Genomic DNA, 25,837 nt, shown 5'->3' on the forward strand with positions numbered 1-25,837 from the left:
TCCGTGTGATGTAGGCTTTATCGCATGGAGGCATGCGCGCTGACGCCGGATAGGCAAGCTCGGCACTGTGGCATCCGGCGCGACGCGGAGCCGCCGCGACCACTCGCGCGCGCTTCACTCGTCCGTACTTACGTAAGTCACGGTAAAATTAAAAATAAACTTATATTTCGGACAGTGGCAACCAGTGTGTATATAAAAATTATTTAACAATAAATTTAAATCGCACGTGTTTTAATTTTATCAAGTGAGTGAACGTAGTGTGACATTCCGACGTTCTTGGACATTGTTGTCGCTTGTGATACGGCTCGTAAGGTAAGAAACGTTCTAGTTAGGGTAAGAGTTGCGTCGTTTATTATCCGGGTCTAGGTAATTTTAGTACGAAATTTGTATGCGTTAATATAAGAGTGTAATATTATATGGCTAAATAAATAATTCGTGTTTATTTGTATACGTAAATAAATTTGAAAGTGTTTCTTAGTTTTATTTTAACAACACGTTGTTTTTTTTCTGTATTTACTTACGTTTTGAAGCAAGGGACAATAATACGATATTTTCATGTTAAATTTATTGTAAATATAACTTTGCTATTTGCTAATCATAACGTTTTATTATTTAATATCTCTCAGTTAAAACCTTAATTTATTCTCTTTGCAGTTGGATCATAATTTATTTGTAACAAGATTTTAATATAAGACCCCTAAAGCCTTTTGAAGAAGGCAAAGCTTGAAATGAGATATTCTGTAATCTTTCATTACGGAAAGAAAGCCGGGGTGTCTTTATCACTTTAGGATTATGTCATAACAGGTAGGAGTATAATCAACAATACAGTACAGTTACTATGTTTAGGTAGTTATAAGCAATTGTATGGAACTATGATACGGTGCCAAATATTATTGTTAGTTAGCATGATGTAGGTCAAGCAAACGGACCTAAGTGGTAATGCAGCATTTTGTAGTCGAAGTCACCACTTTCATTTTTTGTATGCAAGCGAGAGTGCCAAAAGTTTTGCGCACTGCGTCGTCGCTTCCCCAACTGAATATGTATGGGACAAACTTGCCAATTCAAATTCAGTTATTTTATTCACCACATTGCAGTCTTATTGAAATGTTCATTCATCGAAATCTCTTTTATATTTAAGGTAAGCCGGCTTAGTATTATCATATATTAATTTTAAATTCACTTTGGTTCTATACCGGATACCTTACCCGTCTTATAGTCCTATATTGACATATCTGTAAACACTCTTTATTAAGACTTTGAAGTTAGTTAAAAAAGTCTCAATGGAGTTTGGTGTTAATTTATTTTAGTTCTATAATTATAGTATTGACATCCTAGATCTACTGTCATAAAATAATCACAGGATAATTAGATGGTATAGAAGATTATGAACGATGATTAGCGATTCGCATGTGCTTGGTGTTATAATATGCTGATTGTCGTTTTAAAACTCCTGTATTCTACGTGTTATAATGTTAATATATCCCGCTTTTAAACAATTTGTGCACTATTAATATAATTGTACACTTTGTAAACTTATGGTCTTCATATTAAGACAGATTGGGAATAAACTGTCGAATTGTTTGAACGGAATCATGTAATTAAAATGGGATTGTCGAGGTAGTTTCAATTGTTTTACTATTATCAATGTTAGTTATTTTTCGGCTGATGGTAGCCACAACCGCTTATGACCATAGGCATACCAAAAGTACAATTTAATACAGTTCAAAGAAACAGTAAAGTCAGAGTTCCCGTTCTCTTGTACTCACGAAATGCCGAGAACTTTATTAAGGGTTGGTCCACACTACAATGCAAAATTCGTCCTTTGCCGATTCGCCCGCGTAATCACGACTTTAGGTCGCACGTCGAAATGTTGACTTGTTCCTTTCAAAGCGTTCCTATATCGCATAAGTTTTTGTAAAGAACTTTGTCCGTAATCTTTTCGTGTTATGTGCCCACACGGTAGTTATGTAATGGAAATGTTTTAGTGATTTTAAAATATAGATATTTCCAAACCTACTTTACTAAAAATATGAAACACGCGTCTTTTTGTCTGTTTATTAAATAGCTATTGAATTTATCATTTAAATGGCTGAACTAATCTAGACTGAACTTTCCTAAGTGGTAAAGAATTGTTTTAAGACATCCAAACAGTCCTAAAACAGATTTCGATAATTTCAAATGGTAATAAAATCCAAATTTGATCTTTCTAAAGAATAAGGATTTTATTAATAAAACCTTATTGCTGTTAATATTTTTTTGTATTCTTATAATCCGATTACGAATTATTCACGACAGTATTACATTTGAACGATTTTCCTTAAATGTTACAAATCATCTACTTCGTAAAATGCGAGCAAGATTTGATTATAATTAGACAGTATCATCACAAAACAAACAACAAACATACACCATGCCTTTATCCTGAAGGGACAGGCAGAGCATCCACTTTTCGTCAAGTGTGCCCCGACTCATGATGTGGTAGAGAGCGAGCGTTTTACCATATCGGTCACAAATTCCAGACTTCGGACTGTTAGTAAGACGAAAACCCCAAATATCACTTTGCACGACCTAGGTTTAAACCCTAGACTTTAGAGCAGTGCTCAAACCGTGCACGCAATACAACTACGCCACTGAGGTCATAATACTGTTAATATTTGAAGAAACCATCTAACTGCGTCGCAAAGTCTATGCGGGCATAATTAGATGATATAATAACAAAGCAAAAGAAAATAACATTTCCTTGGTAACGTTAATTAGTACGTCGTAGTGTGTGTAAACACGGCCCGTGTTAGCAAGGCGGCGTTCACAAATATCATGTAGGAATTACTTTTACTGATTAAGCATTTCGCTAATGTGCGTGACTTATGAGGTACCGGCAGTAACTTATTGAAAGGAAAGTAATCATGAATTTCTTTTTATATTGCCCAGTAGAGTTTTTCATTTATGTTATATAATGAATAAATAATCTTGATAAGAATATATTTTCTCTAATAAAGTCCTGCGATATTATATAGGTACTTACCTACTTAATAAAATCCTTGTGGCTCTAATAAGTCTGTCTGTTAAGGCAAACTTCAAATTATTTCTGTGTCATGGAATATCATGTATTAAAAAAAAAATAGCTATAACAAGGTTTATACCACAAAATAATGTTCTAGAGTTTAGCGTTGACGACTAAAATATATTACTTATAGTAACTGTTAAGTTAATATGTCAAACTCGAAACTAGTTGACAAAATCGGCCGGCGCGCTGGTTTATTGAATTGATTACTGGGTTTGCGTTTAATATCATTGAAAACGTATAGGTACGGTCAAATGGGGTGAATGGGGATTAGACTGGTCTTCGAATTTTCACACAAGTGGATGGATACAATTGTTAAACCTTGATTTTTATCAACATTTTGCCACAATTTATTAATCATATATAAGTGAGTATAATCTGAAGACGTAACTTACTGTCCCCTGTTCACCCTTCATCCCTATTTACCCCTGTTAACGGTACTTAAAGTATACCTCTTTCGATACATTTGGGAGAATGACGTGTCTAAGTTATGCGAGTATGAATACATTGTAAATATAACTTTTTGCGCAAAATGTTTATTTGCCGGAAAAAGTTTTAATACGTCCACGCGTGACATTTAAAGTTTAATGAATATTCAAATTGGATTACATACGCAGCAAAAAAATATTTGTTTCAAATGTTTATTTCTGTGCAAAGTTCAGTTTAAAACGACATTTAAAGAGTTACTTGTTATTCTCCTTTAAACTCTTGCTTTGATTGAACTTTACTGATATAGTCTCTGAAAACTTCAAAATAACTTTGGCTGACTTATCACTAACAATATGTTTTAAATATTGTTATCAGAGGCTTGGCATCGCTGTACCTCATGTTCAATGAAGTAAAGCCCAATAAAATGTCGACAGGATTATCACGGGGAGAAGCCATTACCTAAAAAGCGTGCTATTTTGAATGTAAACACATTCTCTGCTACTCTAAGAAGGCGCACAAACAGCAACTTTTTATTGCTTCCACCGACAATTGTTACTTTGTATTCTGTACATTGTAATCTGTATAAATGTCTCACGGGTTTTGTAACATCGTAGCTGAGAAATTGAGTACTTGTTTTGATTGACTATGGAATCCCAAAACTACTATCTAGGTAGGTATAATAAACTACTAATACCTGTATTATATTTTTCCTCTGTTTGGAATTTATTCCCAGCATGTATTCTCTTAGCTGGCCTTAGGGGTCAGACCTTAGGGTGGGTTAGACCTTAGGCCACCATGCGGGTATACTACAATGGCAGACTTGACATATATGAAGAATTCTTAGGTATGTAGATTTCCTCACGATTTTTTCTTCCCCTTTCAACGGAGCTTTAATTCAAAAGTCATGATGTAATGTATTTTATTGTAGCTACAAACATTATAAAGCGTCATTTTGACATTACGTTTATAAATCAACCCCTATACTCGTCTTCACCTCTACTAAAATTGTGCCAAAAATCATCCATGAATAGTAAATATTTTCACTAAAAACACCAGGTTTAATTTTCAGATTTTTTGACAATTTTGTTGTTTATTACGAATATGGTGTGTTTATAATGATACACACACCATATTCAGTCATAGTCAGAATGCAAGGATAATTTTGCCTCTGCGAAAAAATATTTTAGACTAGTAGTAGCGGCATTAGGACGTTTAAAATAAAAATATAATTTTTATTGATATTTATTTTGGTTGAAACTAATACTTTTATTTTACCCCTGCGGTCTAAGTAATTTACTGTAAAGTATTATTTTCAAGAAAATGAATATGGTTTTCATTTGGTAACGTAATGTCAAATGATATATAAGATTGTGGGTCGAGAACACGTGTATTTTTAATAGCTCTGTTTTACAATCAGAATGCCCCGGGCAAAGGCAATGGTACCGTGAGTCCGTACAAATCGACGGTATCTGTGATGAGGCTGACAGTGACATACAATCGATTGCCTTATACAGGCTGTACGGCAGCGATCATAATGGGGCAAAGATATAAAATGACCGTGGTATCGACATTTCTTGTAATTTGTTCTTTAAAGACATTGGGGTATAAGAGGATAAAAAAGTCTTGGGCATTGGGATAAAAATAATAATATTAATGATTTCTTATGTTAACGCGAATGTTAGACATTGAAATAAAAATATCTCATCTGTAAATAGTTTTATTTCAAATATATTTTTTAGGAAAAGTCTTGCATTTGAGAAAAACCACGATCGAAACCTAGTATTGATTAAATTCCTGTAACTAATTAGATATAAAGCTTAAGTGTCGACAAATGTTGCAACAGATCCCAATTTTGCACTAAATTGTTTATTGAGTTTATGGAAACTTAAAGGTCTCTATATTCTAAAAAACCCTGCCCAGTGCAAGTTGAACTATCGCACTTAGTATACTTGGCTTTTCCAAGTATCAAACATGTGAACTTACACGCGTAATCGGAGAGTTACAAGCCTATTTGCCGTAATCGTAAAACAGACGCTAATTATTCTGATCACGTGCTAATGAAAGCTATTCGTTTTTATTTGCACTACGCTCCCGATAGTTATCATACTGACAGCTTACATTTACAAATGGACGTAATTAAAACATTTTATTGGCGATCCAATTAATAAATTGTGTTTTAATTAATACCACAATAAATGTTGTACATATTCTTGATTGTTTCGAAACGTTATTATGTTTCATGACGTGGCCACGTTGATGAATTTATAATCATTTTGTAAGGTTTTTTAATGAACTGAATGCACATGTTTAGCGAATTGTTTAGCATTTTTATTTGTTCTATCCATAAATACTGAAAACGTACCCTACGTTTTATTTATTACATATAGTGTCTTTTGTAATACAAAAAAAATATTTCTATAAAACTACAATTTTAGGTTAGCTTTGGCCTGACTTCTTCGTTCACACAAAATTCGCATAAAATCTACCTTAGTTGACCCATTTTGCGTAAATCTGACCGCATCCAAATGTTTTAAACTGATAGTTGTAACATACTAAAATAGTGCGTAACAACACGACTCAAATTCCCAGTCAAAGTAATTTCAGTATTACCATTAAACTATACAAATTAATTATGCGTCTTAAGTTTGTATTTTTCTCCACAGTTACATTCAGTTATTTTACGGACCATCAAACACAAGCCAACTACATTAGGTTTTTTTAAGTTAAAGTTAAACTAAGTTAGAGAAAGTGGCCGCCTATGTTGAAGTTAGTCCATTAGACCGCATTAAACCTAGGACCATCTTAAAGCTTTATCTTGAGCTTTACCGTGGTTGATGAAAGTTTTGTTGTTGGGCCTATTTTCCGGAAAGAGCACTTTATGTCTGTGTATCCTCTCTTCTCATTTTAGTTTTTTAGAGTGATTTCAAATCTAATATTTTGTGACATCTAATCTGATTGATCTGGGGAATAGAAATTTTTCATTTAATTTATGTTTTTTATAGACTAATGAGGCTTAAATAATATATAACAATTTTGTAATAAATTTGCTAATTTATTTTATTAATAAAAATAATGACATATATTATTAAAAAAATAATATACATAGGAATCAGCGTGGCAACAACCGTAGAAAAGAAAACAATTACTATGAAACAAAAACCTTTTTCTGTACAAAGCATAAATCTTCCTGTTTTGGAGTCTCTCAACGTCGTGCGGTCAGTAACGCCTAAATATAAATTGTTTTCTTTTCATATTTTTTCAGACCGCTTTGGGTATTTGTATGTTAAAACAATAAACATCCCTGTTATATATATTCCGTATGTAAAATTAAAAAGAATTTATGCAAAAAAGAGAGGTAAAAGCATACACAGATATTGAACTGGACGATAAATATTACCTTACAGGAGCAATAATTATATACATTAGGCAAATAAGTACGAATTCTATGTCCCATCTAATAGGTAAACGTTGAATTAATACGTAGGTAAAGGACCAGCTGAAAACAAGCTAATCAGTCGGATGAAGTCTTACTACTAAGATATGACCCATTAAAGGTCGTCGGATGACCTTTCATCCAGTCGCTATAAGACCAAAGTTTATCTAAGTAAGTCTCCGGGGCAGAACCAATATCCAACAAAAGTTTTCCAATCTAACACGATAACAATTTGTACCCAAAATCGGATTAAAAGCAATTTTTTAATGAGCCTATTACCAAAAATAGAATGAAAATTACGAACATCGAAATACAGCAAATTAAAAAGTAATTAAGAGAAATTCACAAAGGCCATTCGATTAAACATCTTAAAACAATGGCAGAGGACACTTAATATAACCGAGGACCCTTAGTGAATGTCCCTTCCATTGATGCAAGATAGGGGCTGGGCTATCAAAATTTAAATGCGGTCCGGTTTGTTTCGGACTGAGAATCCGTAATGAAAATATCCTTTATTTTCTCCATTATCGGTTTTTTATACGATTCTGCGTTTGATAATGTGATCGCTTTGGTTATATCAAGTTCATTAGTATTTATAAGGATCGCTCTGCGGTACAAGTTAAATTTGCTTTAGTATTTTCATTTTGTTTGGAATTGAAATTGGAAAACTCGTCATCTTGGCGGTGAATATATTAAAATATCCTTTGGTTAACCGCGGGATGCATATAAATCTATTATTTTCTTGAAGTTTTAGACGATGCATGCTCACAGTCAATATATGTATTGCACGTTGGGTGTTCAGGTTATTGAACTACAGGTAACTCAGCTACAAGCATTTCTATTGTAAATTGAACTTATATTTTTACCACTCGTGTTGTTTATTCAGAAGTGACGTAATAAGCATGCATAGCCGAAATGTAATAGTAAATAATTAAATTCTGTGAGCTGGAGTCTCGCAACGTATGTGAGTCGATCGTTACTATTATTACCCATGGCTTTGCATGCATTATTGAATACCTCAGGGAACTACTTTTTGCTGAGACGGAATCTTATGTAGAAACTACTGTGATATCCTTCATTGCTCGGTTACGAGGTGAAACAATGCTTTTAGTGTATGTCTTGCCGTTCGTTTGTGAATTGTACCTTGTCTTGTTAGATCTGCAGTAATTTGACGGAGTTGCTGCTACTGCTTTGTCTCTCTGCTGTCAAGCAAAAGTATGCAAGCATCCTAATAATCTACAGATAATATGAGACTTATAGCTTAGGATGACCCCAGTATATTTTGATCCAACGGTTTCCAGTTCAAAATTCACAGCGGTGTTACAGAGAAATTGTGGCATAAATTCTATAAGGCGAGCAACACGCCAGCTTCATTATTCTGCTAAATAAAGCATCGATTTTTCTATTTATCGCAGACACCTTCAGCATCAAAGCGTTAACAGTCGTAGCTCGGACCTCTGGGGAGTGCACATGTATATAGCTCTTTCATAAAATCCGAGGTGTCATTTCCTTTTGAATAGTTCGTTATATCTGCGCTGGGAGTGCATAAAAGTCTCCGGTTATTCAGGTTATTACGAGTCCCCGCGATCCTTCCGCGTGGGACTCCTTACCTAAACCACACACTTATTGACAAATGATGGGATACAATACTGAATTTTTACCCATTCTATATTACATTTGATGGTGTGAACACAACCTTATAAATTCGCGAAGAACGTCCTCGTGGCGCGTTCCATTGATTTATGTAAAATATATTCGTAAAATCGTCTCATTATAAGGGTTGCGGTGTTGTAAGTGGGGTATGACTTGCGAATATTTGAGGATGTAGAACACACGAGGGAGAGAGACCGTGTGTAGTGATCTCGACACGTGCTTTGTTCCCACTACCCGTGTAATCGACAATTCCACGCATATCGAAAACCTGATTCATTCAATAGTTGGATGTTTGTATTAATTCGTTTTGTATTTTCATGTTTGTGTTTCGGATAACAGAAAAATACATTAAACATATCTTTCATAATTCTGCGTATTTGTATATAAAATGTCCCTTTTGTGATATAAATTGAGCGAGCTGAATTCGACACAACTAAAGTAGAAATATCGTTGACAACGTACATAATCATCACATTGTGTAACCAAATAAATCCTTAGGTTCAATGCTCTTTATCCAGTATAAACAGAATTTATTACGTTTCGATAAATAGAATATAAAAACCCTCTTTGTGTGGAACGACCATAAATCACCCAAATGAACCCAAGCCTCCATTGACAAAAGTACCATCGTAAATAAATACATCCTTACACTTTCTTATGCCACTTTAACAACATAGAAGTGGCGTCCTTTGTGCAAGTAATGGTAAATAGCCGTTTACGAAAACACACTTCACATTTGTCAAACATTGTTCTGATATGTATGAATTTTGAGGGTGGTAGAGAGCGGAAAACTGAGATTTATTGGTTTGTGCGTTTGTTTATCCGGTAGTTGTGTATAATTTAATATTTATAGTATAATGGTGAGGGTTTAAATGTGTAAGGAAGGATTACGTTTTAGTAATTATGATTTTGCGCTGCTAGAATTATGAAATTACGTTGTACAATCGTGTGATTTCGTTTATAACTATAACAGAATCATATAATATATATCATCCGCATTACTAAGTATCTGTTTTCATATTTTATATTTAATCTTTTTGTGTCGCGAATATAAAAGACAATTATTTAATTTTTCACGAACCAAAGCCGTCCATTTTTCAGTTATTCCCTGGAGCTATAAAACTGTTATGATGTTATAAATTATTTCTTTATGATTGCGTCGGTAGCTTCGACGCCTAGAAATGTGGAAAATATAATTTATTTTCTGGAATAAAATATTCAAAACTGTGAGAAATATGTACTTACGATTGATTATTAACAGAAGTGAAACGAATTATTAAAACTAGCAGATAAATCATAAATAATCTGCGCCCTTTGTTTGGATTCTTCACCTGGTAATTATCGTAATTTTAAACCTTCTTTTAAAAATAATCAATAAATCAACCTCATAGAGCAACTTGCGACAGCTTTAACAAGAATGCCTAAACATAGTTCTGAATTGGGCGTAAAACAAGAGATTATAAAAGTATCTGCATCAAAAATGCTTGTATTTTATGAACTGTTCGTCCATCGAAGCTCACATGTTGCTTCCGTCAAAGAAACTACGAGCACCGATCACTGAGTGCATGTAAATCGAAATATTACAAAAGCAAATAAAAATTCAATAGAGATTTGTACAGAGAAAAATGCGGTTCAAACATGGTGAGAGTTTGCCGTTTCGTAAACTGCTGAGTAAAATGTTTGCTTCCGAGACTTTACCAATACAAACAAAACGCACCGAGAGTGCATTTTCATGGATGCATCTTGTAAACATTCAACGGGGAAGCATTTTAAAAGCGAGCTATTCACATATCAATATAAAAAAATACGCTGTGCGGGAAGTAGTTTGTGCAGTGAAACGAGTACTAATAATATTCCATAGTTGAACATCGTTTAGTTTTCTTTAGTTGGTATCTTTTTGAGAATCTAATTTATTAACGCTGTGAGCAAGTGACTTTATTCCCAGGGGCCATAGCCAAGACGCCTTTTTACAACCATTGATGCTAATAGGAAACAAAAACTTTATGGGAATGGCATATCAAAGTGATACTTATTGATCAGAAACGTCATTCCAATAGATTTTTTGTATTCTATAAGCATTAAGAATCGTAGAAAGGCGTTTTGGCTACGGCCAGTGGATATGCTATCCTTAATTTTGCTCATGTACTTTGATAATATAATGCAGTAGGAGAGATTCGATTACTTATTTGTAATGCCAATATAAACCAAGACCTAGAAATTATATTTTATGGGTAAACAGAAATTTGTTCCTAAAATAAGACCTCAGTGAAAACGTCATCAGAAATTCCTGATACAAACACCGGTTCTTACCTCTATGTTTTATAAGACAAAAAGAATAATAAATAATAATAATATCAGCCCTGTATTATATACTTGCCCACTGCTGAGCACGAGCCTCCTCTACTACTGAGAGGAATTAGGCCTTAGTCCACCACGTTGGCCTAGTGCGGGTTGGTAGACTTCACACACCTTCGAAATTTCTATAGAGAACTTCTCAGATGTGCAGGTTTCCTCACGATGTTTTCTTTTACCGTTAAAGCGAACGATAAATTCACAAAGAATACACACATGATTTTAGAAAAGTCAGAGGAGTGTGCCCTTGGGATTTGAACCTGCGGACATTCGTCTCGGCAGTCCGTTCCACACCCAACTAGGCTATCGCCGCTTCAAAGAATAATAAAGTATAATAATAATATTAGACCTTTATTATATACTGTCCCACTGATGCCCACTGATGGGCACGGGCCTTTTCTACTACTGAGAGGTATTAGGACTTGGTCTTTCACGCTGGCCTGGTGCGGATTGGTAGACTTCACATAGCCTCAAAATTCCTAGCAGGGACTTTTCAGGTATGTAGGTATCTTCACGATGTTTTCCTTAATCGTTAAAGCAAGCGATAATTCACAAAGAATACTCAATACACACATAATGTTGGAAACGTCAAAAATGTGTGCCCTCGTGATTGGAACGGTCATTCTTCTCGGCAGTCCGTTCCTCAACCAAATAGGTCATCGCCGCACGTTAAGCTAGATGAGTCAAATCTGCTATGCTGTAAAATTGCGAGATTATGATTGGTGCTCATGCATCAGAGCAGAAGTATAGAAGTGTTACAGAGATTAGACCATGCTCAACTTTTTTTGTATCGGTAGCACAATATAGCATAAAAGCATTCTCGGAATTCAAGCAGTCGACGTGTAGTGTACTTTGATTGAACATTATTTAGATATTACGATGTTTTATAGCTTTTATGTTTAATGAGTTCGAGAAAACATTATGGTTCCTTTTTGAGTATTTAATATTTCATTAATTTTAAACAGGTTTATAATATTAATAGAATATAAAACTTGGAATCAATTAGATAATTTTATATTTTAAAATACATTTATATGAAAAATTTTATTGCGTCGGTGCCGTAGTTGTAATTTTACGCGGTACGAGTACGCCTACCGCGCTGAGGTCCTGGCTTCAAAACCCAAATTGGGCCAAAGTAATTATTATTGAGTTTTTTCATCTTAAAAGTTACTCGGTCACAGCTCGGAGTCGGGAAGGTGATGGAGTGATAGCCCTCGTGCCTCCGAAAGCACGTAAAGTCGCTGGTCCCGAGCCTGTGCACTTTCCGGTCATTTCGGATAGCCGTCTGTCTGGACTGTGAGACTGAAGGAACAGATAATGCTCGTGTGTATTGCGCACAAACTTGTGCACTATAATATCTCCTACCGTGGCCGCTGTTTGGTTAGGAAGGAATTATATGAAAAACCCTTACTCCGTTTTGTACCCCTAACCCTACTCCAATCAAAGTCAGCTCAACACGCTTATATAAGCGACTTGCCTTAGTTTTTGTTACAGGCTACTTGACTGTCAACATTTCCTGGACAAATCGTATGAGAGAATCGTAAATACGGAGACCGACACGGGTATCAAACTTAGGGCAACTTAGTCAAACAGGTAATATATGCTGACAAGACCAAAAAAATATAAAATTTCACCACTCATAGAAACAAAAAAACTCTGGTTATTAAATATAATACCTTAATACCAATTGGCCCTTTCCACACCGCATATTGTATGTAGCCACCGTCAATTCTCTTCGGAAATGATGAGCGGAATCGACAAGTAAAGGACATTAAATCTGTCTGGAACGTTCGATTTGCATTGGGAAAATTGCATTTTCGAGTCGTCGGCGACAAGAAGGCGGCGCTTGGAAATGTTTGCCAGTCCGAAGCTTTACTTTAGAATTTTGCCACAATGCTGTGTGAAGTAAAACGTTAGTGTGCCAACCAAATTACTTTAACTCTCTGACTGATGATTTTCGGTGAACATGTAGGTACAGAATTTGTAGAGGAATTTAGATTATAATTGCTAACTCTAGCCAAGGACATAAGGTCCTTTTGATTATGTAAACTGTAAGTATATAAATAAATAAATTGATATCTCTTGGCACAATTCGAGTGGAATTTATTTTTGCGATGTGTAAAAATAAATTACATCGTAAGTAATTCTGAAATGAGAAAAGATAGTACGATTATAAATTAATTTCTAATTAATATAATTCAGGAAATTATTCCAAGAAACAAAGTGAAAGATTTGTTCTAAATTTTGAAATAATAATGGATTTTACAAAACAGGTTAAATTACTTTGAATCTGGCCGAAAATAACCAATCAATTATTAAAAGTATCAAAAATAAAAGAACACAATTTGAAAAACTGACAGAAAAAAATTAAAGCTTATTAGGAAAAAATCTCAAAATTTTAGTAAAATCCACAAAATATTATGTAAATAAAAATTTACAAATATAAAAATGGAATGTTGTTATGACGACTGTGGAGAGTTCTCGGTGACGCCGGTGTTGATGGCACCTTGCTACACGTCGAAATGCTGTGATGAACCACCTATATGCTACCCCTGTCTGCCGCGGTGCCACAAACCAGCCATAGCGTACTGCGAGAAGAAAAAGTCCCGACGCCATGACGATGATGACGACTGTTGCGATGGCTGCGATAGAAAGCGAGGACCTTCACCTCCACGTCACAAACGAGCTCCAACAAGCCAGTCGGCTACCAACTGTTGTCATCCGCCCAATTGCTGCCCAACTTGCTGTCAACCCACATGCAAGCCCGTCAGAACAAAATACGTCATTCCGTGCTATAGATATGAGGACGGACGTATCGTAAGTTCTATCTGATTTTACGTAAAATTAACCATAAAATATTCGGAAAATTGTAGGTCGAAAACTACAATGTTGATTGTAATTCCACACGTCAGAATATGAAGAGGGGAAGTGGGAAAGGGTCAATTTTGAGCTGCAATTATTTTGTTTATTTGCACGACTTAGCATCCGTAAACTGAAACCAACAGCAGTAATTGAAAATGAAGTTTTTAGGAGAATTTATAATCTTCCTTCTGAAGTATGGTAGCGAACATTTTTTATTTACAAAAAAAAATTACAAATAGTCAAATAATTTTTGCTCACAAAATGTAAGTTTAAAAGCCTGCATGCGTGGTGCTCCATTGTTTTGTTGTTGGTTTCAGGAACGGTATGTTCCGACACGGTACGGTAGGCTCCCAATGTCCGCGTACCGACGAAATGGAATGCAAGACCAAATTCACGGGTATAGGGGCGCTGTCCGCTATTTGTGTGCGGGCGAGGGATCACAGGGACCTTGTGTTTACACTGCCGTCGAACCCTTACGGAGACTATATCCTAAAGTCACTCAAGAAGTCAACCCTGTAAAAAAGAAGAAAGATAAAAAGTGACCAATATTCATTTAAATGTCCCATTTCTATCATAAATACATTTCTATACGAGACACAAAAATGGTGCTTCCATTTAAATCAATCCCTAAAAGTTCGAAGTAAATTCATGGCGTGGAAACCTTCTGGCAGGTGAACCCACTGCCGTCATCAGCATTGAAACGGAACGGGCTTCAAGATCAAAAATTTATTGAAAGCGGAGGTATCTCATATATTCGCAAGTGCTGGAGAAGCGCAATGTGGAGCAATTATCCCATCGCAATACCAGTCAAACCGATGAAGAAACTCCCCGTTAAAGTATCTAAGAAGTAATTACTCCATTGCAATCGGTGCGTAGACGATCGATTAAACGAGTATTTTATCGTAGGGCTCCCGCGCCAATGTGGTGCATACACATCGGGACACAAAATAAAAAGAGTTGACCTGAAAATTCTCTACGTGAAACGAGCTCTAAACGGCATGTCTCGTCCGTTGCAGGTGCAAAAGCTACCCGTTACTGCATTCAAGCGAAACGGAATGCAAGACCAGGAGCATTCGAAGTTGCTCGGCACTGCAAATTTTCTCGTACGTTGTCCCCGAGACGTGTCTATCGAGTGCGACATATGCACGAACCCTATCAAAGTTGGCGACCCGGCAAAAGTGCCGCTTGCCAGCACCAAAGCGGCTCTTAACTGTTGTTTGCTTAAAAAGAAACCCATTGAAGTCTCGCTTGAGGATATATTAGACGAATGATTTTCCGTGTGTCTGACGTCTTGTGATGAGTTTATGCGGCGGAGGTGTATTGAGATATAGAAAAAGGCAAAACAAAACGGAAAACGAAAGTTCATGTAAGCGATTTAATGTAATATCACTTATGTATGTTCTTTCATACACCACAATTACACAACTACAACAATATTTATCATTAAAAGTCTATTTGGAAATTGTTTTTACCCATTACTCCTTCCTAAATATTTCGGATAAAATTTATTCGAAATAAATATTTTCATAAATACATTTCTATTTCGGCATAATTAAGCGCGCTGCGTCAACTAAATCCTTTCTAATTGAAAAGATTAGTCAAAAATAAATCTGGAGCGGTTTATTAATCGCAGATCCTGTCACGTTTGGATTGTGCCTGTTGTGGCGTAGGATTAGTGTCATTTGAGCAAACAGGAATTTCAGTAATTAGTTATCTGGTCGTCATATTGAAAGGTTCGAATTGCGGTCGCACGTGGCAAGGACCGCAATCCGTGGAGTCGCTGATAAATTAATTGTTTATTTCATTACTCAATAAGTGAAATAAATTTACAAATGTAATGTGTTTTTCGTCATTCCGAATTGAAGTTAATTAATTACTCTTACAACAACAGAGAAGATTTAAAATTTATTATAATTGCCAATGCACTCTCATCTGAATCTCTTTGAGTGTGTGGGTGTTCTAAAAACCAAAAAATTATATGCAATTTTAACTCCGTTGCGCAATTTGGTATTCGAAGCTAAGTACTCACTGGCAGTATACTCTTAACTAATAAGGCGTTTCTTGAAATTGTTCCAATCAAATTTATTGACGTCTTTGGACTGATTGTTTAAAAAGTCCTGTACCTAAGCGCGGATTCTGACTGATTTACCCAAATCGTCATAACAATATCAATCTCGTCTTCCTCAGAATCAACCGACGGTGCTGATGCGCCGCGCCTGCGAGGTGGCTTGCGGCGCCCGCTCGCGTCGTCGACCCTTCATCCAGTCTTCGTACAGTGCCGATCCCTGCGGCGAGTTCCATCGGTACCACTGCGAAGATGAACGGGTATCTTATAGTCAGTTTTAATTTATAGATTGTTTATTGTGTTTATTTAATGTTTAGTGTGACTGCACACAGAAACTTGCCGACTTAGGTTCGATTAGTGTAATTATTAAATATTTCACGAACTGTCAAAGTTTCTACTTACGATGATGATTCCGTTTTAATCTTTATCTAAATTTAAAACCATGGCTGCGCCAAAGTGATAATGATATTCAAACCTATATATATATACACGTACACGCTGTAGCTAAACCCAGTCCCATTTCATAAACCTATGTAAAGTGGAAGCTATGATGCCACTTCATATCATAAAAAAGTTGTCGACGCATCGTATTGTAGGTATCCAAGTGGGTGGTGAACCTTGGGTAGCCTGTTTGCTCGGTACCAAAGAAGTGTCTGATTGCTTATGTTAGTTATATAGGAGTTTCTTAGATAACCTGTAATTCAAGGTTATTGAACTCTCACATAACATTAAGGTTGGTAGTGGGAGGTATTGATTCAGTAATATTTCGGTTCTGCGCGTCTAGTGAGTTGTATAAACAATTTTCCACGTCACAATCTACATCAATAAGAAAACAGTTTTTTTTTATAACAATATAATTTCCTATTTTGTTTACGAGCTTCATAGGCTTGAGGTTGCTTTAATTACCGTTTTAAATTACTTCAATAATTGACAATTAATTGTCAAGCACCTACATAGACTATTAGTCCGAGCCATACATAATATAAAATTCAAATGTGTGCCAGAATAATAAAATTCAGCGTTTTAGATAGTAACGTAGATTTGAACACGAGTAGGTCGTATCTTAACAATTCGCGCCTAAAATACAGTCAATCCCTACTACAATTTTTTTATTAAGTATAATACGTACGCATGTAATATGTACGCGTTTGGATATGAGACGAAGAGCGAATTCGTATTCAGGAAAATCAGTAAAACAGGATTAAATAACAGGGAAAATGAAGGTGTAAAATTAAATGATCCCATTACGATAATAAGAGCGCTATGAGACTCGAGTACAAATTAATATAGAAGTTATAAATTATTATTTATCGGAGTCCGATAGTAGATAATATCAAGTATTTCGCACTTAAGAAATCAAAAGCGTTCTATGAAAAATTAATATTCAACTGAAGGTTGGAAAAGCGGCACCTGAATTGATTCCCACGCAATATCCTTTTTGAAGCTAAAGCAAAAAGCCGAATAAACGGCGACGTTGACGCCGAGAAGAAATTCAATTTCATTACCAACTCGGTTCGGACCTAGAAAAAAGAATCCGAGTTGGGCCTCAATCGAAAATGAGATTAAAATCTTTCTTAATATTAAATACTTGGAAATAGCTGAACAAAGTGGTTTATCTAAAGATTTATATTGGTCGTAAATCGCAAATGAATTGATGTAATTGTTTAAAAACGGCGGAATGTAAATGTAAATGATTAGAATTCCGATAGAATTGTTTGACGACACATTTGCGGCGCAAATTACACGAGATTCGATGTCGTTTAGCGGACGGCTGTTGATACATTTTTGTCATCGATCGGCGTCGCCTCTTGGACCGCAAGGCGCGATGTTTATTCGTTGAACGGTACGGGGGCTCAGATAGGGATTTATTTCCGACCCGGGCTCAAGATAGGGGTCTTTGTGATTGGGCCTTATAATCTGATGTTTGCTGGATCGAGTATATTTCGAACTCGACGCGTTACTTCCGCCATCTCCGTAGTATTGAGTAAACAAACATTTGTTTCGAGTACTAAATATTACAACAATCGTTATCTTCGTGAAATTTACAGTCGTCTGTAAAAAGTAAAACTTATTTTAACTTGGATATCGCAGCATTTATAGCAAAGTTACGGATTTTGCTAACGGAATTAAAAGTTTAACAGTCTTTTCTCTAAGCTTAGTAATTAACACGAAACGTAGTTATTATCCGAAACACGAAAACTTCTGGATGGGAGTTTTGACTTACAATTCGTGCTTTTTTACCTGCAAAGTTAATTAATTTACGGCATTCGACCCGGGAGGAACTAATCTGCTTATGCAAATAGGGAAACCGCCGTCTTCCGTATTTAGAGCAATTTTTGAATTAAATTTGGAATTTATCTGTTGATTTCCATTAATTTGTATTTTGAGTTTTCATTTGTGTTCATTTTTCTCTGTTACGAACAGGGTAATGTCTGTTTTCACATGGAGAGGAAGCCGACATGTGCTCTGAGTGGTTGTGCGGCGGGGCCGTGTTGTCCCCCTGTCAGTGGGCATCATCCGTGTCACCCTTATCCTGCTTGTCACCCGTGTCACCCGTGTCATCCATGTGTCTCGAGCCCCCACTGCCACTACACCGACTGCGTGCACGCTCGTGTCGTCGACCCGCCGCGCTGTTGTTTCTACTGTTGACATCACCGAGTTTTGTTTGACGTTGTACAACACGTGTTTGTCACCCTCAAGTGTAAACAATTTGGCGGCCGTATTATTAAAGTTTGTTTTATTATTATTTTTTTTCATTATTTCCGAACTTGGTTCTACAATAACGTAATGGTTGATTTCGAGTTTATTAAATTAAGCAAAACTTATAGAACCGGTTAATTAAAAAATAATTCTACAATTAATAAATGCTTTGTTTTGACTGTTTAGTAAAGGATTACTCCATCCATTGCGTTAAAATATACTGGAAAGCAATGATGGCCAATCTAACTCGCAAATTCAAATACACAAACAGACACGCCTTTTATCCCCGAGAGGAATAGCAGAGGTGTTATTAATGCACACATTCCGCTGTTTATATTCCCTCACGTGATGTGATAGAGGATGAGCCTATCATTCTATTGGGCATTACTTTTAAACTCCAGGTGTATACTGAGCAGAAACTCCAAAAAATATTTTATCTGACCTGGGATTTGATCCCAAGGCCTGAGCAGAGGTCGTAGCCCACATTTCGAAACCAAGGCAGCATTATAATACATCACTTATCAGTTAGAATTATACAAACAAGCTCAAGAACTTTGTTAGTATGGTGTAAGTGTTGTGCTTGTGAAACCACCCGTAGTTGCACCGAGCACCTAAACATACCTGAAATATAAATAGTACTTAGTATAGTTAGGGGCCCTTATTCTGTCTACAAGGACGTATCTACCTTATACAATTACGGGCTTATAAGGGATTTTTTGAGTCTTACAAATATGGATATACCCTGTAGATGGAATAGGAACCCTGGCTATAAATAATTTTAGGGTAACAACTCTCTAATGTACTTAAATGAGTGACTGATTGAAATTAATTAGTGCTAATCTAAATTGACAAAAGGTGCTAATGGAAAGAGATTACATAATCCATCAATCACATTTAGGGTATTATGACCCCAGAGGGATTATCGCATATTATGAGCTGCAGAACGCTAAATTTGTATTGGATCAACACAAGTTGATAAAATATTACACCATATTATGTCTAAAACCAGTAACTTCAATATTTCAATCAAGGATTATAATATATTTTTCAAAATTTGTATTAAATTGAAATGTGAAGTTGGTTAACCGAAATATCCTTTGAATAAATAGAACTTATTCCCGTTTATTCAGATCAGTCGGGGACAGGAGTCAGAACAGCGATGACGATAAAATGGCGATCTACGGTTAATTACGACTATTAAGACCATCATAAAATGGGTTCATATCAGCTCATCGGCGCATGAGATTTATAACATTATCTGATTCATTTACTGCCATTGGTATTAGGATCACGAAGCTAAAGGAAGATTATGAGCTGTTGGTAAAGATTTACAAAGTTTACATTTTAAAATTACGATGTCACAACGCAAAAATATACTATTGTATTATATATATATATATATATATATATATATATATATATATATATATATATATATATATATATATATATATATATTGTTTTGGCTTTAAAAGAGACAGAAATTTATGAATACCGCTACATGTAATATACACAGTATAATATAGTTATTATATACCTACATAAGTAAGTCTAAGAAGTATTATACAAGTAAAACTAAAATATACTTTAAAAAGACAAAGTTCGTACAATTTAAAAAAATACTTAACTTGGCAGACTAAAGTTTCGTTATTTGTACCAGGCAAATAAATTCTAGAAACACCAAATGAGGAAAATTGTTTTGTTACAGACAGCACGGCGAGCCGAAACTCAATCAAGCAGAAAAAGGAAGACCGCAGAGATTTGTAATAAAACCGCAATAAACTAGCTCCGTAGTGAAATAACAGTAAAACGACTTTACAGTATCTGTGCAATGATGCGAAGAGGAGTGCGTTTGGCGGGTAGTGATTTGTTCGCGGGGTGTTAGGGGGTGAGGGTGCAAATGAGAAGGCGGCGCGGGCGGGGGGCGGGTCGGGCGCGGTGACTGCCCGCGCGCACCATGCGCGGCGCGCTATCGCTGCTGCTGCTGGCCGCCGCGAGCCTCACTGTTTCCGCGCAGATCGCCTGGACACCCATCTTCCTTGACGGTAGCAGTATGTACTACATTGTACAACACATTTTTATTCTTAACAGACTTCTAAAAAGGTGCATGTTGTCAATTAGTGTTTGTATTAGTGGAACTGATTTCAATAGGGTTTTATTGAATGAATACCTAAAAAAAACTTTACTTTTTACTTGTTCAAAAACCATGATGCGAGACCAATCTTAAAACAAAGTGTGCGTAGGAGTAACCAATTTTTCCACTGTTTAATTTTTATGTCCAACATTCCTAGCAAAAGTACATCGAAATCATGGCGAACAGTAGCAGTTAGTCTCCACTAATAATATTAATCTATGGCACGTAAAATCTGTAGATTATAGGTCCCATAAAAACCTTGAATAATTGATTTAGGCAATACTTCGAACCCGAATTGCGCCAATTAATCAGGCACGCGGGGACTTACAACTTTTGATTTATATTTACCGATACTACTTTCCCCACTGGCAGAATATTATCGCTTAAAAAGCATTGTCTTCAATTTGATTTACTGCGAAATGTAAAATGTGGGTATATTTGCAAACTTTTGCTTCTGAATTTACCTTTTCATTTACTGCGACTGAGGTGTAATCCACCACATCGGATAATAGTGTGATATTTAATTAACTTAATATTCCTTGTTATTGAAACTGTTTTCCGATATTCTGTACCGATAACTATTGAACTGGAATTTAAGTAGTAATTAAAGTATTCGTTATCCATTCGTCGTGTGTGTAAGGGTAAACCACAGAACGTGTAATAATGGATTACAATTCTTACTCGTATATATGAGATATTTATTCTGTAGCGAGAGTGAACATTTCAGAGAGCGTAAACAAATATTCTATTTATTATTTCATTGTGAGATTTCATGTTACAAGGTTATTAATATGGGTTTCAATAACTTATACCTTTGCCGTATATAGACAGATGTTTACCTCTTGCCATTCTTATGTTTTTGGGCATCTCTTCACTTAACATGGGGTGCAGGAAGCCATTATGCCATGCCCGCGATAACAATAAAAGAAAAGATAAATCATAAAATTTGTGGCCAAGGTATATTAATAATAGAGTATTTTATACTCTTCCTATACAATAAGATCTACCGCTCGTCGGTGATTTTATGTTACAGATATTTTTATCGACAGCTCGAATGAAAGGGACGTGTATGGGAGTGTGCTCTCGGGTAACACGACAATACAGTAGCCAATAATATCTATAGAAATATACTGTTTTGTCCATTGTGACAAAAAGTTTGCGGGTAATCTTATAGCTCTCAGCATAGTTAATTCTCTTTACTCATAATAATTGTGTAAGGCCTATATAAGTCTGAATACGCCAACAGTAACTATAATCTGCTAGATTCCCAAATTGCAGGTCGACTGCACCATAACGTCTGGCAATAGGTTGATATTTGTGAAACTGCCGCCATATGCGGCAGTCATTTCATGTAAAACCATAAAACCCTGTAGAGTCCGATTGGATTTCTTTTTTAATTTTAATATTATTCTGAAAATCAACTGTTTTTCTAGTGCTGCTAAGAATATAATTACTAGAGAATCCCTGCTAATGAGGAACTGGAAACCCGTACGCGTTAATAATTGCCGTAAACGAAGGTAGGTTAGGAGATTGTTGTTGCTAAACTTCTAGTCCCATTGTTAGAATACGAAGAATTATACGCCAATTTGTGTTAAATAAAACTTGAAAATAGTAAATAGACTAAGAGCATTGTTTTGGGGTATATTATACTGTTAAGTCGTCACCTTGTCGCACTGAGGTGACACGCAAAATCCATCGTATAAGTAGCTTATATGAATGGTTTGTATGTTTTATCTTATGCCGTGTGGCTTCGAAAGACGTCATTCTTCAGGTCAAGTGGATCTTTGGACGCAGTCGTCGAGCGGTTGCGCGTGTCCCGGCGGCGTGGGCGAGGAATGCGCGTGCTGCGTGCGCGACGGCGCCTGCCCCTGCGGCGAGGTGGCGCCCGCACGCTGCGCACAGTGCGGCCTCGAGCAGTATTGTGCTAACAGTACGTATAATTGATAAATATCTTGATAGCAGATCTGAGTATATTATACTTTTCGATATTATACTTCGAAATGTATAAATATACTCGAAATGTATAGTATATTGCTTACATGGTCTATTTATCTAAACACTCTTTTGTTTTAGTGTGCAACATAACAATAGATTCAAGGGTGCTCAAATCAAAGTCAGGAAAGACATTTGGCCAGATTAAGTCGCCGTCCATCGAAGGTCCGAGCTCTTGCTCGTACTTCCTTCAGCCGGATGCTGGGCAGCGAGTGGAGATACAACTGTACAGGCTTGTTTCGGTCGGGAGATTTAATGGTTCTAGGTAAGTAATACTTTTAATTTTATTACTCTGGGCTTGCGAACAAATTGTGCCTTTAGCTATGTAAGTGGTCACCACAATCCAGGAATTCCAACATCACCAGAGATAACAAAGGGAACAATATACATATTAAATGACTATAGCTTAAGTGTTATTTTAGGGATCAACAGAATTTCCCTTTTTATTATTCGTTTTTTAATTTAAACGTTTTGTAAAAATACAATAATTTATCTATCGGGTTTTTTATTTGGAGAGTCTACTACATTCTGATGCGACGTAGAAACCGCCATAGTATATATTTATATTATACAAAATTATACAGACACGAATGAGTGTACAACATAATTGCACAAATTAATGTGGATCACTTTTTGTCCGTTCGAGAGAATATTGAGCTTGATAAATTATTTTGGTCCAAATTTTTCTTCGTAAATACTGGTAGATTATAATCGTACGTTTTAAAGAAACATTTTTAATTATTATGCTACATAGTTGTTAGATGACTCAGTGGATTAATTGACGGGAATTGATCACCATCAAGTGTTCATTCATCTAAATCATTTTTTTTTCATGACTTACGTTTGTTAGTCTGACTAGGTTCGGCTTATGCACACACACCGGACTTGTGGGGAACGCTTTAGGCGCTAGCAACCCTTGAAAAATTAAATGTCCATGCTGAGGGCCACCCACTAATGGGTTACGAACCTCGACTCAGGACGGCCAGTGAAAGAGGATGAGACATCAACGATTTGGGATGAAATATTCATGAATTAAACATAGGTATAGCTTATCTTTTCAGAATGGAATGGGAATACAAGGCAGAGTATGGGGCGTTCGTGAGCTTCCAAAAATTGGTCTTTAATTTAAAGTAAGACATAAATAAGTTAACAAATTGCAGAATTCCATATTCAAAATTCTGTAGCATTTAATATTCAGCCAGGAACATGAAATACCCATCGAAGCATCTCATAATAAAAATGCTAATACAACAAAAAATATTTCAAAGAAATATCGGATATAAAGTATTGGGTGTGACGGGCCGAGTTGTCACACACAGTCAGCTATGATCAATGTGCCGTCAAATTGAGTATTTCGAACGGCCAACTCGGACAAGCTGTTCATTTTGCGTGTTTTTATAGTTATACTCAAAGCTTTATTCTTTAAACCTGTTTTATATTTCACAGGTTTCTGTATTGTGTTTTGTTTCTGTTTTTGTGGGGTCAAAATAATGATTATACCTGTTGAATGTTATAATAAATAATATAACTTAGCCATCTATCAAATTTATGACCAAAAATAAATAAAGATGATACTCCCCAGAACTAATATCCAATTCTGAAAATATTTTTTAGTAACAGAAAATTGTATTTTTCCTATGAATACTGTATTCTACTTTTTATCCGAAAATAGACTTTCGGAGAAGGACCGTAAGCAAACGCTTGTAATTTATTATAAAGATTATACATTATCCTAGCATAACAAGGACTCCACAATATGTTGTGGACTTAAATGTATCGGAGTTTGGTAGTGCACTCCAAGACTTCATAATGTTTCGTAGGTATTTAGTTGCATAGTATAAAGAGCAAAGTTCGGGGTTTTATGGAAGTTCTGAAACAAATATTCCAATGTTAAATGGAACTAGTTGTAAGTTTCTCTTAAGTTGTAAAAAATACGGAAACTGGCCAAGTTAACGTGCAAACGTATATATTATATATTTCGTATCTATTTGAATGTACTTTGTTATATACATACCTATGCTTGTTATTTTTAAAACATGTTGCATGCCTATGAACAGTCAAGCACATAAGTAGTTGAATAAATACAAAACTTCAAATCGCACACATACGTTAAGCTTAATTAAAACGATTTTGGGTGAAGTAAAGTCAATGTATCTTATTATATTTTTGAGAAGAATAAGCAAATGTTGGTAAGAACACAACAGTGTATAATCGATTTGAAGTTTTGAATTTGTTCAGCTACCTATATGGCTGATTGTAGATGGAAAAGGACATTTTTACAAAATAAATTATATATCGTTACGTTTTAGACAGAAAAGGACAAGTTTCCAAAAAAAATCATATCTCTATCGTTACCTTTATATGACGAACTTGACAACTGATATAAATTTCATTATGTTTAAAATTTAAATTGATATCGATGGGATGATTAATTAATATAACATTTAAAGTATCGGGACGGTTTTATTCTTAACTCATATGAATTCCAAAGAATTTGCCACGGTTTTCTCTAAAGCCTTACCGTTAACTAGGTCAAGGTGTAATGTCCGCAGACTTTCATTCAATTTCGCCCTGATTTACGTAGGTCTCGGCTGTTTTAGGTTTAAAATTTTCAATAAAACGTGAACGCAAAACGGTCTATAAATCTTTGTCTTAAAAACTTCGCCCATGCCGTTGAATATAATATATCAAAGCTATTATTTCATGCCTAAATTTTATCTTAATAGTAAGGAGTTTTTTAGTGCAGTTAGTTAAAGAAAAGAATAAGATGAAATAAATTGTCTCGAATGACGAGCTAGTTCAAAGTGTGGTAGATTGCGCTAGAATTTATTGATGTCATACATAAAGCGTCTTGATTTAGTAGATAAAGAGGATAATACCAGACTATGTGCTGCAGTTGTAGATAAGCTAAACTGCAAACGCTTAGTTATTACCTTCAGAATTTTCACAATTATATTAGCAATCATGACATTTGAACAATGTAACCAAGTAATCCACAGACCCTAATTCATAAGGAAAGGATTAACACTAATTTTAATGACATCTGAATATTTAAACGCAGCTCACTTCACTAAACAAATACTATCACTTAGCGGGATTCAGATTTTTCATGATAAAATCCGAACAGGCTTACATATGTCGAGCAGATATTTGGGA

At 35.6% G+C, this 25,837-nt stretch overlaps 2 protein-coding genes across 5 annotated transcripts in view; both read left to right on the forward strand.

Moving 5' to 3' along the window:
* The first annotated feature begins 211 nt into the window (after positions 1 to 211).
* LOC115445442 overlaps positions 212 to 25,837 on the forward strand; it is a 45,648-nt gene continuing 20,022 nt past the window's right edge. The window contains exons 1-6 of one of the 4 annotated variants that reach the window (XM_037442895.1): positions 14,498 to 14,658; positions 14,807 to 15,156; positions 15,978 to 16,125; positions 20,264 to 20,606; positions 22,461 to 22,619; positions 22,763 to 22,946. In XM_037442895.1, coding sequence (XP_037298792.1) covers positions 20,513 to 20,606; positions 22,461 to 22,619; positions 22,763 to 22,946 — 437 coding nt within the window. In that variant the 5' untranslated portion in view covers positions 14,498 to 14,658; positions 14,807 to 15,156; positions 15,978 to 16,125; positions 20,264 to 20,512. Of the gene's footprint in view, positions 313 to 14,497; positions 14,659 to 14,806; positions 15,157 to 15,977; positions 16,126 to 19,779; positions 19,876 to 20,263; positions 20,607 to 22,122; positions 22,207 to 22,460; positions 22,620 to 22,762; positions 22,947 to 25,837 lie in introns of those variants that run through there. The other 3 variants (XM_037442896.1, XM_030171712.2, XM_030171714.2) reach the window with 3 other exon arrangements.
* On the forward strand, positions 13,307 to 14,393 carry LOC115445443 (keratin-associated protein 9-1). The gene is made up of 2 exons (XM_030171717.2): positions 13,307 to 13,745; positions 14,108 to 14,393. Exons 1-2 carry the CDS (start codon positions 13,377 to 13,379, stop codon positions 14,330 to 14,332), a joined length of 594 nt encoding a protein of 197 aa, XP_030027577.2. The 5' UTR covers positions 13,307 to 13,376; the 3' UTR covers positions 14,333 to 14,393.

Source organism: Manduca sexta, chromosome 25 (genome assembly GCF_014839805.1).
Source record: "Manduca sexta isolate Smith_Timp_Sample1 chromosome 25, JHU_Msex_v1.0, whole genome shotgun sequence".
Taxonomy (NCBI): domain Eukaryota; kingdom Metazoa; phylum Arthropoda; class Insecta; order Lepidoptera; family Sphingidae; genus Manduca; species Manduca sexta.

What these genes read in the sequence shown, in the direction of transcription:
- LOC115445443 (XM_030171717.2), top strand. Translation starts at nt 13,377, where the DNA reads ATGGAATGTTGTTATGACGACTGTGGAGAGTTCTCGGTGACGCCGGTG. An exon ending in GATATGAGGACGGACGTATC is followed by an intron (nt 13,746 to 14,107) that starts GTAAGTTCTATC and finishes TGTTGGTTTCAG; the next exon opens with GAACGGTATGTTCCGACACG.